This window comes from Apodemus sylvaticus, chromosome 2 (assembly GCF_947179515.1).
Source record: "Apodemus sylvaticus chromosome 2, mApoSyl1.1, whole genome shotgun sequence".
Taxonomy (NCBI): Eukaryota; Metazoa; Chordata; class Mammalia; order Rodentia; family Muridae; genus Apodemus; species Apodemus sylvaticus.
The window spans coordinates 121,568,015-121,582,723 of NC_067473.1; the positions used below are offsets into that span (position 1 = coordinate 121,568,015).

A 14,709-nucleotide genomic window follows, 5' to 3' on the forward strand; every position below is an offset into this window, starting at 1 on the left:
TTGGGCAAATAAAACTGTGTGACAGCCAAGGGTTCAGTTTGGGGGGGGGGGTCTATTTTTTAGGCAGGTCTCTATACTCCTGGACTCCCCAACCTCAGACTCACCAACTGTGGACTAAAATAGTTGGAAAAAAACGAATTTTGTCCATGGTGAACATACACCTCGCTTTTGCCATTACTCACTAAACCTTACGGTCGGTATACACAGTCCACAGAGACGACTGGCGTCCTATGGGGATGATCAGTAACTTTGTTTGACAAATGAGCATTTTAGGATGTGCCCTGAGCATCTTGGGGTTTTGGTCTCTGCAGGACCCATCCCAGAAAAGCCCCAGCAAACAGCATGCCTGACACCATGCATGAGTAAATGTAGGTGATGGGGTATGTTGGGGACTCCATGGCTGAGAGCATTTTGTGCATGTGGAATGGGGCCCTGACCCCCCAGACTTACTCGAGAACATCACGGTTGAACTGCTTCTGCCGGTTTCCCAGGAACTCACCGATCATCTGGCGGCTGAGACCCTTGCGCTGCAGCAGGAAGTGGGCCACTCCCACTGGCGTGTCGGGCACGAAGCCACGCTCAATGAGATACTGGATGCCCTTCTCAGGCTTCCTGGGTGGAATGGACAAGAAGAATGCTCAGTAATGACCGCTTGACCCCTGTACCAGGGGTAGGAGTGGGACTTGTAATAGGTGTTCCATATTCTCTGTTTATCTACACCAGCCCCTGGTCCTTGATCCCTTCTATGCGGCATGGGTGCTGATTTCAGAGTTCAAGAATGACATCCTACCTTGTCTGGTTCAAAGCCCTTCACCCAACTGCCCAGATCCCATACTAGCACTGGGGAGGCCTCTGTTGGGGCTGGAAACATGATTCTCAGAATTACCTACAGACAGCAAGCTTGAACCACAGTGTCAGATGTGCTGCCTGTTCTTCCACACGGAAGCTGCTACTGACAGGTAACAAGTAGGGATCCTAACACCTGGCCATGATTACTGTGTGCAATCCCTGTGAGGACCCACCTATACCAATTCAAAAGCTGTTCCTACATATAGCTTAGCATGACACACACACACACACACACACACACACACACACACACTCAGCTGCATGACCTGCCTAGGTATAAGAACAGCTTATTCAAAGCTAGGGGTAGGAGGAGCCCCTGAGGGTAAGGGAGGCACACCAGGGCCTCAGCTTGACAGAGTCCCAGGCTTTACTAGGCTGGAAAAGCAGGAAGCAGCCTACAAAGACAACTATAGCTCTTCCCGGATGGGTTCCCTTTCTAACTTTAATGTATATGCGCGCATTCATCCAATATGTGCCTAGCTGACACCCCATAAATCTGGACCTTCCAGGGTGTACAAACAGAAGACTTACTGAGAGCTCAGTGGAGGAGGGGGAGGAAGAGGAAGAAGAGGAGACAGAAGACTGCCACAGTAAGGAAGGGGAGTTACCTAGAGGTAGCCACTGGGACTAGAGAAAAGGCTAGTAAGCAGGGGACTTACTCCTGCCTCAGCCAGAATTGGGACTCCAGCTTTGAGATTGCTGGAGGCCTGCTTCTGCTCCTCTTGCCAGATACTGCAGACTTGTACTGTAAAAGGATACCCCAAGTTATCTGAGAACTCTAAATTGTATGTCCTCTCATTGGCACCTAAAGCCTACAGTGAGTGACTGGCATGGCTCAGGGGGCTGGGAGCCTAAGTGGGAAGAGGCCCTTGAGTACAGCAGATATGATCTTTCAAGGGAAGTCCTAGGGATACTTTCTAGGCAGAGGCTGCAGAGGTTTCTAGGAGGGGTTGCAAGCTGAGGCCCACAGGCTGTCCCAGATGGGCTGGCAGTGGGAATTGGGGAAGGGGAGAAAAAGGGTAGTCTCATCAGATGAATGGGCATAGAGGCCTGCATGCTTGGAACAGGATGTGTAAGGGCCAGTTTCTAGAAGGTTCCTTTGGCTAGTCTGAGAGGATCAGAGCCAGGGTACTATACTACCAAATCAGGGGTGCTCTAGCACCCAGTCATTGAACAGAGGAGCAGAGGGTGGAAGACAACTTGGTTTCTGCTGCTGTGAGTGTATGTGTCTTTGTAAGCTTGTGTGTGTTGGTCGGGGGTACAGGCAGAAACGGGCAGGCTCATAATCCTTGACAACTACTTGTGACCTAAGCCCAGGGTAGGAAAGACTGACTCTACATGGATGTCAAAGAAAAGAGGAAGCCACAGTCCCTGAGGCTGAGGAGCAGGGATTAGTGTAAGCCACTTTGAGCTGTGGGTAGACCGAGGGGACAGGCTGTGATGAGGGGTAGCTTCAGGGCTCAATGACAGCCTCTAAGAGGCTTCCTGCAGGAGTGACTACCTCACACTGGCCTCCATGCAGTGGGACAGCCATTTTGCTGGATATGCATGCTGTATAATCCCTACTATAGACAGCCTTGCAGTTCTTCCCCCATGCTGAGTGAGGCAATTCCCTGCACTATGCGGACATGGTGGCCTCTATTCAAGCTTCCCTAGAGAAAGAAAGCCATGGGCCTGGTTCGATCTTTGAACTGTAAGCAGAGGGAAGGTTCTGGTTATACAGCCAGATAACAGGAAGCCTGGGCTTAAATCTCAGTTCCATTTACTGGCTGGGGACCCTGAGGCAAGTTACTTAACCCTTCAGGGACCTTTGTATCCTAGGAATGCCTGGGTCACCTGGAAAGAATGAAATAGGAAGTTCAAGCCGGAAGCTTCCATCAAGTCCCTGGGAACTGTGCAGGCTGTAAGGAGGGAACAGGCCAGGTCTGAGCAGGACCGACCAGAGGAACACCACAATAGCCTAGACAATGTATGGCTTCAAATGCATGGTTGGAGAGACTGGGACCTTCTGAGAAGGAGCTGCATAGGAAATTAGGAGGGTTCCTGGTAGAGGGAACTACTCCCTTTAGAGACAACAAAATGAGGGACCAGAAGAGTCAAGTTACTCAGCTCCAGGGTGCCCAGTTCTGTTGTCTTAGGAAGCTTCCAAGCCTCCCTGAGCCACCACCAGACACCACAATAGAAAGTCAGCTCATACTGTAAGGACCCAGCAGCAGAAAGTGTTGGTTGGCTTCTGCCTCTCTGCCTCACCGCTACTTGTGGGTCTGAATGGAGAGGTCTTTCTGAAACAGGCAGGTGAGCAGTGAGCTGACTCACAGTTCCACCCAGTTGTCTACTTCCAGCTCTGGCATGACTGCTTCCTCTGAGTCTAAGCATCGTGTTGATTCAGACTCAAGTGTGACTACACTTCCCTCCACTGGTCTCTCTGGTCTCCTGTCATTCAGCTACAACCTTCAGTGACACCAGCAGCTAAGGATGGCTCTGAGTGAGGACAAGAATGAGACTGTGAAGTGACCTTACAGAGCATGAATGTTCATCTGCCCTCCCACAGCCAGCTGCACAGGGCCGAGATAACCCTCCAAGACTGAGCTGAGCCCAACAGCAGCCACCCATAGAACCTTCTGGATGGCAGCTGCAGGCCAGGCCTTGGCCCCTTTGTCTCAAATTCTAAGTCCTGGGAAAAGGGACCCACACCCATTTTTCAATTGTGCCAAAACTCAAACATGGGAATACACTCCAGGTCTTGGAGTAGATCAGTGGTATAGATGATCCCCTTCTGCCTGGGGTTTCTGGATTCCTGCCCTCTCCTAGAGCTGCCTACCAGATGTGCAGCTGGGGCCTGGACAGGGGCCTGAGAACACCAGGAGGTGGCCTAGACTCCCTAGAGAGGCCCTCCCAGTTTGCCTCACTTTCTTAGCACTCCTGTTTCTTTTTTCTTTTTCTTTTTCTCTGGCTCTCTAATTGTGGGTCACCATGCAAGACTCTGCAGACCCCTGGAGGAATGCTCTGGATAGGTATCTCACTTGTTAGGGAAATATTAGGACCTATGTGTCCTGAAGGGTTCTCAGAAGGGGTGCAGGCAAGGGTAGGGCCTAGAGGGATGGCAGTAGTAAGAGAAGGAGACCTGAGACTCTTGGGAGAGTCCTAAGCAGTGGTAGAAGAGACAAGCAGAGGGAGTGAAGTCAGGGGGGAATGGAGGTCGTTGGATCTCATGGATAGAGACACAGCATAGTATTGGAACTTCTGAGGACCAGTGAAGGCCTGGCTCAAACTCCAGGGCCCTAGAGCAAAGCAGTTATAGTCTAGGCAAGGCTACCAGGGCTTGGGTTCTCAGATCTACCCCCCTGGAGGGGCCCTGGGATTTTGTGAACTAAACCTGGAGCTACCAGCCATTTCTGAGATCTAGAGTTCTTCCCCTCATCGATGGAAGGGCCCTAGAAAGGGAACAAAGGGCTCTAAGATTGGCAAACAGGTTATGGCTTGTTTACCTGGCAAAGTTACAGCAACTCAGAATCTCCAAGGCACCCTGGCCTGGTATCATGACTGAGTGAAGGAAGAAACTGAGGCTGAGTGCCTGCTTTTTAGGGGACAAGACAGGCACCAGCCAGGGCCTTGGAGTCTATTCCACATGGAACCTTACTGGATCCTGCCAGTGCCACCAGCTAGATCTCAGCTGCTGCAGCTGCCTTTGGGCTCTAGACTGTTTCACAGCTATGCACCTATCCTGATCTCCAGTAACCACATGTGGCTAGTGCCCCAGGAGAGCCAAGTTAATTTTCATTAGTTTTAATTAATAAACACCCCTAGGTTGGGCCTTCCAGTCTTGTGTCAGGCAGTATAGAGGGCTGTCTTTCCAAATTCATCTCCAATATGGAGGTGGCTCCAATTTCCCCAGAAGGCTCTCAATGTGTTGATTCTAAAATTCACGAGGAACAACTATCCATGAAGAGTGTGACAATGGAGGGGTCCTTGTCTTGAAATGTCAATGACACATGAGGGGCTAGGGAGACAGCATTCATACACACATATAAATGGGTACACACATTTGTGTCAGCACCTGCACACTCATGATACACACATGCACAGCAGATGTATGGAAGTGTAATGGTGATAATGAGGGTTGGTATATGGCTCAGCAGTGAACATTTGCAAATGGGTTCAGTCCCCAGCAAGGCAAAATAATTAGAAGAATAAAAAACAAGACATAAAAAGAAAAAGCAATTTCAAACACAAAGGTACTGATGACTACACTAAATAAAATTAAACATTTCCACTAGATAAGAGCAGTGCAGTTAAAGCTAATTAGATTCTTCACAGGGTCCCTTTCATTGTGTTCAAATTATATCTAGAAGAAAAACCCCAAGAAAAAGATAAGGAAAATAAATAGCTAGCAGGGGACACACTTATAATTTTGAAAGAGTCATCCTTTAGAAGGCCTCATAATGGCATACCCTAAAACGTGGCAAACACTCAACATCAGGAGGCCAAGGCAGGAGGGTCATAAGTTCAAGGCCTGCTGGAGCTGTACAGAGAGTCCCAGGCCAGCCTGAGCAATTTAGTGAGAGCCAGTCTTAAAATATGAGGTCTGGGGATGTAGTTTGGTGACAAAAGTACTTTCCCTTGGCCCTAAGTTCAAGACTTAGAACTAAAAAAGACTGCAGTCAATGAAGAGCTGACAGCAAGTCACCTGGAAAGTGTGCCATAAAAACCCACAGGACGGGGCTAGCTTACTCAAATCAGCAGAAAATGCCAGTTTACAACAATCCACATTCTGCCTGGAGGAAGTAGGGCAATACTAAAAGGAGTGGGTGGGGAGCAAGCACTGTCGGATTCAGGGGTGGGAAACAGGTATAACCCCTTTTAAACATGAACTTGACAGCTCTGATGCCAAATAACATCTCTACCCAGGAGCCTGGAATTCCACTCAACTGTTAGCCTGAGAAGGCACTGCAACAGATCATACATAGTGTCATGTTTCCAGAGACATAAAGAGGCTGATGCAATGGCCAAATAAATAGGACTCACTAGCCAGCCAGCCTGGCTAAATCACGGACTTCCAGGGTAGAGACTCCAACTCAGAATCATCTAGCATAGGCCAAAAGTGAAGACAGGCAGGTCAAGTAATAGCAATGCATATGTTTGTCCTTGTACTCTTCACATACCAAGCTTGTATGCTTACAGTCTGGAAGGAGGCGACATCAACGCCAGCCCTGTCTCACACATGTGGAAAACAGAAGACAGGCCCACAGACAATAGGACCTGGATGGGCTTAGGGAGATAGTTCAGTCATCAAAGAGCTTGCTGTGTAATTACAGGGACCTGAGTTTGATGCTCAGCACCCATGCAAAAAGCCGACTATCCCAGTCCTGGGGAGGCAGAGACAAGAGGACTCTAGGGCTCACTAGCCAGCCAACCCAGCTGAATCACTGACTTTGAGGGTTAGTTAGAGACTCTATCCCAAAACATAAGGTGAAGAATAAAAGACACGTGACACCTACCCCAGTCCCTACAAGCATACACAAAGGCCAATGCTGGTTGGTCAAGGAGATTGGTTTTTTTTTTTGCCTCCTGTACCCTACTGTTGTCCTCCACCATTACCCCCATTACCCAGGGCTGAGAGTAGTCCTGGAGCAGGGCAGTGTGTAGGAATAGTAAAGCCAATGTAGGACAGATGGACTAAGCAGGACACACTCGTCAGTGACCTGTGGGCTCTGGCTGTAGCTTGCACAGTGGAGGGTTGACTTCTACAAGCAGCAGGTCACAGGTAAGGGAAGAGGTTACAGGAGCTCCTCTCTTGGTAAATGTGAGGAGTCTAAGACTCAGCTCCTAGAGGCCTCAAGGAAGGCTACACACTACACCTTTCCTACCAGACCCCTCTTACCCCACTCCATCTGCACTAGGGAGCTCAGAATCATGTTATCCCAGTTTTGGAGGAGCTGCAGGAAACAGTAAGGTGTAGCTCAGATGTGGCTGGCCCCTACTGTGCCCCACTACCCTCCTGTGGCCTTTCTAGGAAACTACTAAGGTGCATGCTTGTAACCAGCAGGCAGGATAGTCGCATGCTTTTCATGTCCGCGACCCCCAGGGAGACCAGGCTGGCTTCTGATGACCCCAAATCCCAGAGGCCCGAGAGAAGGAAATAATGTGAAATCTCAGGTTAAACAAGAGCTGCCAAGGTCCCCTCAGAGAGTGTGCTCAGCCCTCCCCACTTCCCATGCTATTTTTGACCCTGCTAAGAATAGCTTGCTTTAAATATCCATCTCTTACCATGGCGTGGCTCTCAGGGCTCAGGGCTGCCCGCTGCACCTTCCCTGAGCCCCTCCAGAGCAGCCACACAAAGGACTCAGTCCACAGCTCCCTACCTCACCTTTTCCCCAGCCCCTACACAGACTTGCCAGCAGCTTGTGCTTCACATCAGCCCTGAACCCTGGCACTTGAGGCTGAGCCAGCTACAGGACGTGTGGACATGATGGGTAGAGATTTACCACAGAAAAGTCCCCATTTTGTTGTCTAGCCCACGAGTAAGCGGCCCTTGAAAGGAGCTGGGTCTCCTGGGATTTAAAGCCGCTCTAGTCATAAACACAGTGCAACATACTGCCTTGGCCTTATAAAGGCTGCCTTAAACTTCAGCCTTGTAAGAGTGTGGGTAGAGGCTCACAGTAGGAGAGAGGATGGATTCACCTCTTGCCAGCCCTGCCTGGGCCCAGGGGTGTGACTGTGAAAGCCCATGTGGGTCCTTCCTCCATGCATGAAGGGGGAACTCACTTGTTGAAGAGATTTAGGCCAATTCGATAATGCCTCTTACGAATGACATCATTGCTGAAAGCTGGCGAGTCCCAGCTGTTGCGGGTCTCCTTGTGGTACGTCTGCTTGCTGAGTGTCTGTTCCCGCAGGCTGTCCCGTGATGAGGACTCAGAGCTGCAGTTTATGGTGTCATTGGAGTTGGAGGTGCTGTTGATGCTGTCATTGTCCCCATCTGAGTAGTCAGACTCAGATTTGCTCTGCCGGTTGGCTGAACCATTGATGGCTAGGTGACTCTCAAGAGGTCTGGGGGGCCGAGGTCGCAATTCAGGTTCCTCCCGGGGGAGGCCTTTGGGGGGGCCACCGTGGGGGCCATGCTTGGGGCTGCCCTGCTGCCCACCGAGGCTGCGCTCATAGGCACTCTGCCTCTTGAGTGAGCTGCGATCCGAGCGGTCACTGAGTTCCACGGAGCTATCACTGGGGGGCTCAATGGTAAGCAGGGGCAGGTGCTCCACCCGCAGCCGGGGCTCTGGCCGCTCCAGGGATGGTGTGCTTCGGCAGCTTGTGTCTGTGTCAGCCTTGTCCTCTTTGTGGGCCAAGGCCCAGTAGTCCTGGACTGCACCCCCAGACCTCAGTCGCAGGTCTGACTCTGTGCTGGAAGGCCGATCACCAGCCTGTGAGAGTGGTAGAGGTGGTGATAGTTCTTCCTCATCAATGTAGAGGGTGACATCACTATACGAGGCTGTCATCTCATCCAATTTGCGGTGGTCCATGCCATGTAGACCTGGTTTGGGCTCAGTGTCCCGAGCCCGGGCTGTGTCTGAGGCTGGTACCTCCTCACTGTGTAGGCTGCGGCAATTGAGGGCATCATCAATGGATTCAGCCAGGGACTTCACCTGCCTGGAGAAGGCATCCTCCAGTTCCGTGATGGCATCTGCAAAGTCATTGGAGGGGGCTGGAGACTTGAGGGCTGGGTCACTAAGGTCTCCACATTCTGATGGCACCAGGGCCCCCAGCTGGGATCCATCATTGGTCACAGAGACCTGCTTTCCCTCAAAGTAGGAGCTGTGCACCTTCTCGGGGCCCTCGAAGGAGAACTGCATCCTCATGTTGGACAGCACAATGCGGCGTGACATGCGGTTCTCCGACATGGAGCTGCGCAGGCGCTCAAAGTTCTTGTTCATCTGGTACTGGCGGAACGCCGTCTGGATGGTGCGGGCTGCATGGCGGGTCACGAGGCGTCCCCCATACTTGCGTTCTAGCATTTCCACCTAGTGGGGTAAGAAGAGAAGAATGTGGGCCCTGGATGATGGCACAGAGATAGATACCTAAACTCTTTTATGCTCCATAGGGATGTAATCTAGGATGTTCTTACTGTATCCCCAAGTTGTTTAAAATAGCAGCTTGGGGGCTGCTGAGGGTTTTCAATGTCAAATGGGATAAGTGCCAGGATAAGATGAAGTTGGGTAAAGGTGGTGGTGGTGCACATATGCTGAGCATCCTAACACTTCTGGTCATAGAACTGTGGGCCCTGGATGTTTTCTGAAGATGCATCTACAAATGTCACCTGCAGAGCCTGAAGCATGAGCAGGTCAGAACCTTGCCAGGGGCTTGGCTTGACCCTGGCTCTGTCTCTCATCAGCTCTAGATGAGCCTTGGAACCAAAATGCTCCCCATTTCCTTGTCTGTGATGCAGGGCAGCAGTAGGACCCACTTTCTAGTGCTTTGGTTAGTTCATAATGGTGAGCCAAGTGCTTGGCATAGGCCACAGGCAGATGGCTAAAGACCTCAGCCCCATTCCTAGGTTATAGTTGTGAGGTCTCTGTCCTTGCTATACAGATGGCTGAAGTGCTAGGGGAAGACTGGCAGGGCTGGCTATCCTTTGCCCTATAGCTCTGAGTACAGATGGGTGCACAGCTCTGAGGGCAGGGTTTTGAGGTGGGAGGGGTGTTGTGCATGCTCTCAGGCACCTCAGCACAGCATCTCTCAAGAGTCACCCACGGCTTCCTGAAGTCTTAGGTCTCACAGTCTGCCCAGCCTGAGGGCTAATCCTGAGTCCCGATCCTGGGTGAACAGGAAACACACTCCTTCAGCTACAGACTGGTCTGTAGGAATCAGCAATCTGTTTCTGGCTGCTGGGGTAGGGCTTTATCTAATCGGGAATGGGGAGAGGATTCAGGTCCCCAGAAGGAGGTCAAACCCTGATTCCACCTGTCTGGCACTGTGGGCTAGCATTTCATCATGTTTGGCAATGCAAAAGGGTGACATGCAAGGTCCCTGCCCTGGGGAGGTAGGGAATATGTAAGGTTAGACAGATGCAGTCTGATACAGAGCACCAGAGACACAGAGTAAGGCCAGGACTGTGGTCCAAGTCTGGGAGCGGTCCCTCTGCATCCCATCTCAGGGGCTCCAGAGACAGCCACAGAGGTTCTGGATTTCTTTCTCAGAGATGGCTGTGCTGCCATATCAACAAGCAAAACTACTACTGGCTGAGTGGTCACTGAGTTCAGGGTCAGGAAGAGACCCAAGCTGATCCTAGGAAACCCTCTTTCTTCTCTCAATGCCCTGCCTAAGAAGGCCTTGGCCTGGAATCCCTGCCAAGGGCTTAGAGACACCAGAGTCACCAAAGTTTACTCCATGGCTTTCCCAGATGTCTGGTCCTTGGGGACTAGACCACCGTCCTTCTTCCCAAGTTTCCTAAGTTTGTGTGTACCGTGTTGGATGATGGCTCATTAGGGCAGAAACGGGCTCTGTAATGAGTCACCAAAGAAAGCCCCTCTCTGTCCCTCCCCAAAGGGGATTTGCTGACCCAGCTCCACTCTTTCTTACTCTTGAACTCATCATAGCTACTCTGCCTTCTGTTCTGGAAGTGACATGAGGCCCCGTCTATAGCTCTTACAGGACCTAGAGGAGGGAAAAGCAAGTAATCCTTGCTACCCCATGGGATGTGAGGGACTAGATCACACCCTTACACAGTTCTCACCTTACCGAGGGACTCCACTATTCCTGTTCTCAGATGACAGGGCTCATCTCTATGGGCTTACTTGCTGAGGAGTCTCTCAAAGCAACATGCATGAGAATCCAGAGGACTTGCCTTCCACAAAGCACAAGTGCCACCACTCAGACCTGAGGTCATTCCCTAATCTCTAGGCTGGCTTCTTGCTCGGAGACAGGGAAGGACAAGGGCAGAGGGTTGGGTTAAGGAGAATGTACCTGACTTTTCAGTGACCCTACCTTCCTCTCACAACTCTAGTGTCATTTATTCCTCCTTTCGCTTTGTTTGCCAGGAAGCTCAGTGTAGCATGGAATACGACATAGCTGCCAATCTTAACTCCTTTTGCCTGCTCCAACTCTTCCCTGCCATCTTTTTTGTATCTCACACACAAATACATAACAAGAATGAGACACCAAGGTCATTCTTGTCCCAGAGCCTTGCTTGGCATATACTGTTAGCTCTCCTCCAGATGCCCAGTTTTCAGGCCAGCTACCTTTATCTGATACAGCAGCATTCAGAGTCCCTCTACTACTTCCTCCAGAATTGTAAACCCCAGGGTCTGTGTCACCTCCCACAGTGAAAACATCTTAACTGCTGACTTGCTTGTCCATGCAGCCCAGGAATGTTGCTCAGGTACAGCAGCCTCATTGCAGGCTGTCCCCATCCTATTATCTGGCACGAGGGGAAATTTAGCTATGGGTGGAATGACGATGAATAGCTGCATGTTTGTGGCATGTAATCACTCCTACAGCCTGTATGCCGTCTCAACACTACCCAATTCTATTTCATGGTTCTGTGTGGATGACTTCTACAACAAACTCTTCAGGGACCACTCTAAATTTTGGCAGATCTGAGAAACTCAATGGAGGTCTGGCAAAGCAATCAAGAGCCACAGCTGTCAGGGAATACCTGCTACCAGTCTCCTGGTGAATCTCAACTAACAGGAAGGAGGGTAAGCATGTGAGCAGAGGGGAGCAGGGGTACCACCACAGGTATGAGAGTTCAAGACTGAGGGACGTCTGCCAAGAGAGATCCACCTGAGGGCACCCCATCATGCCCTGAGGAAGGTGGGGCTGCATAAGTCTAGACTTCTGTGTCTTCAAGAGCAGAGGCCCTTGGAGAGCAAATGGAACCAAGTGGTCCGCAGACAAGGGTAGGGGGAGAGCACAGCATCTGTGGGCAGTGGGAAGTGTCCTGGTGTTAGCCCATGGGGCTGCCTGGGAGGCATGGGAACCTACTCAATAGAACAAAGTCCAGGGCTATGGAATACTGACCAGATGTTCTGTTTGTTCCTACACATCCCAGCAGTTCAGGATCTCCTGAAACCTGGCATTGCCCAGAGACACAATCAAACAATAGGCACACCAGCCGGTTCACTACTGGGCACCTGCACCATGAGGATTTGCTCTGCTCACAGCAACCCCAAAAGTGGGTTAGGCCACCCGATCCTTGGGTCTGAGGCCCGAGGAAGAGTTGCAGCATTCAATGCAGACATCTTCTAAAGCATAGATACTGTGGAGCCATAGCCACAGGGGAATATAACAAGTAGCCCCCCTTCCTCAGGCCTTTCTTGGACCCTTAGAACCTCCATGGCCACCTTGGCTACCTGTGTCCTGGTGTGGGTGGGCTGTGACACTCAGATACCCCACACAGGCCCCATACCCTGCAGTGAGGGATATTGAGACCTACAAAGGCAAAAATTGAAGAAGACTCCATATAAGGCCCCAGAAAGGATGTCAGTGCCCCTGACCATCAGTGTAAATCGCTTCCCACATTTCAGCAGAATTGGGCTAGAAAAGGCCCTGAAAGAAGTGGAGGCAGGGATCCCCTCTTCCTCAGATGTGCACACCAGCTAGTATCTGGAACCTATCACCAAGAACATCAGGCAGCTGAAGCCTCATGTCATTTGGGAGACCATGGATAGTGGGCAGGGACCCCTGCCACCTACCTGCTTGTCTTGCAGATCTGAAGAGAGCTCATAGCTCTCAGAGAGTGACCGAGAGCGCTTGATGGCCTCCTCCTCAGCCTGCTTGCGCAGGACTGAGGTTGAGTGCTGCAGCCGGGGCCTCCGTGTGCGCTGTTGTGATCCTGGCCCTGCGTACAGCCCATAGGCACCCACTGATGTATGCTCGTAGTGGTCTGGACTCAGGCTGGAACCAGGTACCAGGGGACCCTGATGGTAGGCTGAGGGGCTGTCCAGCGATGTGCCAGTCTCACTGCTGGGGGCCTCGCCCTCAACACTGCAGAGGAGAGAAAGAAAAGACACATGCTGAATGGGAACACAGAACCTGGGGAACAGGGTGACGAAGTTTCCCAACCCAGGTAGCCAGGGCCCTACAGAGCCCTTTGTTCTCCATCTTCCTGGAACTTCTCAACAACTTTCCTGTTCTAACATCTGGTATACTGTACTGTAGGGCTGGCTTCCCAAACATATCAGCCCTCCAAAGACAGAGGTTTTGACCCACTGTGCTGATGCCCCTCAGCACTTAGAACAGAGCCTGGCAGTTCTATGTGCTCAGCATGTTTTAAATAAACAAGATCTTCACCTCTCCTGCCACTTGAATTAAATGTAGGGCTGGTTTTATGTACCCATATTCTTATAACCATATTTAGACAAAGGATTTTTTTAAAAATTATTTTTTCTTTATCTTTATCTTCTAAGTGTTTTGTCTGCATGAATGTGTGTCTGTGCCTGCATATCTCCAGGAACTAGAGTTAGTTATAATAATAGGCTACCATGTGGGTGCTGGAAACCGAACCCAGGTCCTTTGCCAGTGCAAGTGCAAGTGCTCTTAACAGCTGAGACATCTCTCTAGCTCCCTGGAGATTGTGTCATCAAAATGAAAGACATTAGGGTGGACCCTAGTATGACTGAACTGGTATCCTAGGAAGGTGAATGCAGGATATAGCATGTACAGGGAAAGACAGTTCGGCCACACCTCCACTGCAGACGGGCAGCCTCCAGAGCCTGCAGTTGAGGGCCTGCGAGTGAGGTCCACCTCTGGCACCTGTCACAGTTAGCTTAGGAGCAAACATGACATGATAAAAATATTTCAAATTTTAATACTCCCTGAAAAGAGGAACTGTAACTATCTCCCTGCACAGATGATGAAACTGAGGCCCCCCATAAACACTGTGCCAGGCACCACAGGCAGAAAATGGGTGCCCCTTCACCTCACTGCCTGTCACCCCACAGAGCACCTTCATGCCAAACAGGAGCAAGGCCAACTAATGGGGACAGAGGGACTGGCTGCTGACTCATCCTAGCTCTGGGCCTGGAACATTCTATTCTGCACAGATACTGTTTTCCTCTGCAGTTGCTTTTCAGTGTGGGATGAGGAGAAAAAGGAGACACTGATTTGAAGAGTTTCTAACATAAATCCTCATCCTTTGCCAGGCTTCCTGGCCCTGTGAGACCAGACACCGGGTGCTGGCAGAACTCTAAAAGGCCTGTAGTCCCTGGGGCAGGGTGGAGGGTCTCTCGAATGGACACAGAGAGAAGAAAAGAGAAGGGCCCCACCCAGGCGGCAGTTCTTTCCAACGTCTGCTTTTCAGACCAATAAGGAATGTCTGCCCTAAGCAGCCTGGCAGACAGGCTGCCCCTGCCCAGTTCTGCTAGAGTCCTGTTGTTTATACTCCAAGGCTAGAACAGACTTCAGACTTCAGGGGGTCCATCCCAGGGTGGGGCCTGTGGGAAGGAGCCTGATGCAGGGAGGACCAAGGCTGCCAGGGCTTAGACTCTGAGCACTCTGCACCAGGGACACCAACAAATCTCAGCACCTGCTTTCTGGCTCAAAGCTTAGAAACTGGGCTTCTGACTGCCTCTGCCTCCAGGGACAGACAATTGAACACCCCACCCCCCCAAAATGCCCCAGTGGATAAAGTATGGCAGCAGCCAGTTTTTGAGGAAGACCTGGATCAGGAGTTGGGAGACATGCCTTACCTGGCTCTGTCTATAGGTTTTGAGTAGTATTAGCAGCTTAGTCTAAGAAACACCACCCTTTAAGGTTCTCTGGCTACCACAGAGCCACTGGGATCTATGTGTGTAGGCAGAGACTGGTAGATCTGAAAATTCTCTCACAGTTTACTGAAGCTTTACATTACATGCTCAGAACTTCAACCAA

At 50.9% G+C, this 14,709-nt stretch overlaps 1 protein-coding gene across 5 annotated transcripts in view; it reads right to left on the reverse strand.

Annotated features, from left to right (window-relative positions):
- The window catches only part of Iqsec1 (IQ motif and Sec7 domain ArfGEF 1), a 101,108-nt gene that overhangs the window by 18,943 nt on the left and 67,456 nt on the right, over positions 1-14,709 (reverse strand). For all 5 annotated transcript variants that reach the window (XM_052174318.1, XM_052174323.1, XM_052174319.1 and 2 more), the window contains exons 2-4: positions 12,534-12,825; positions 7,615-8,861; positions 451-612 (exon numbers count right to left, since the gene is read on the reverse strand). In XM_052174318.1, coding sequence (XP_052030278.1) covers positions 451-612; positions 7,615-8,861; positions 12,534-12,825 — 1,701 coding nt within the window. The remainder of the gene's footprint in view (positions 1-450; positions 613-7,614; positions 8,862-12,533; positions 12,826-14,709) is intronic.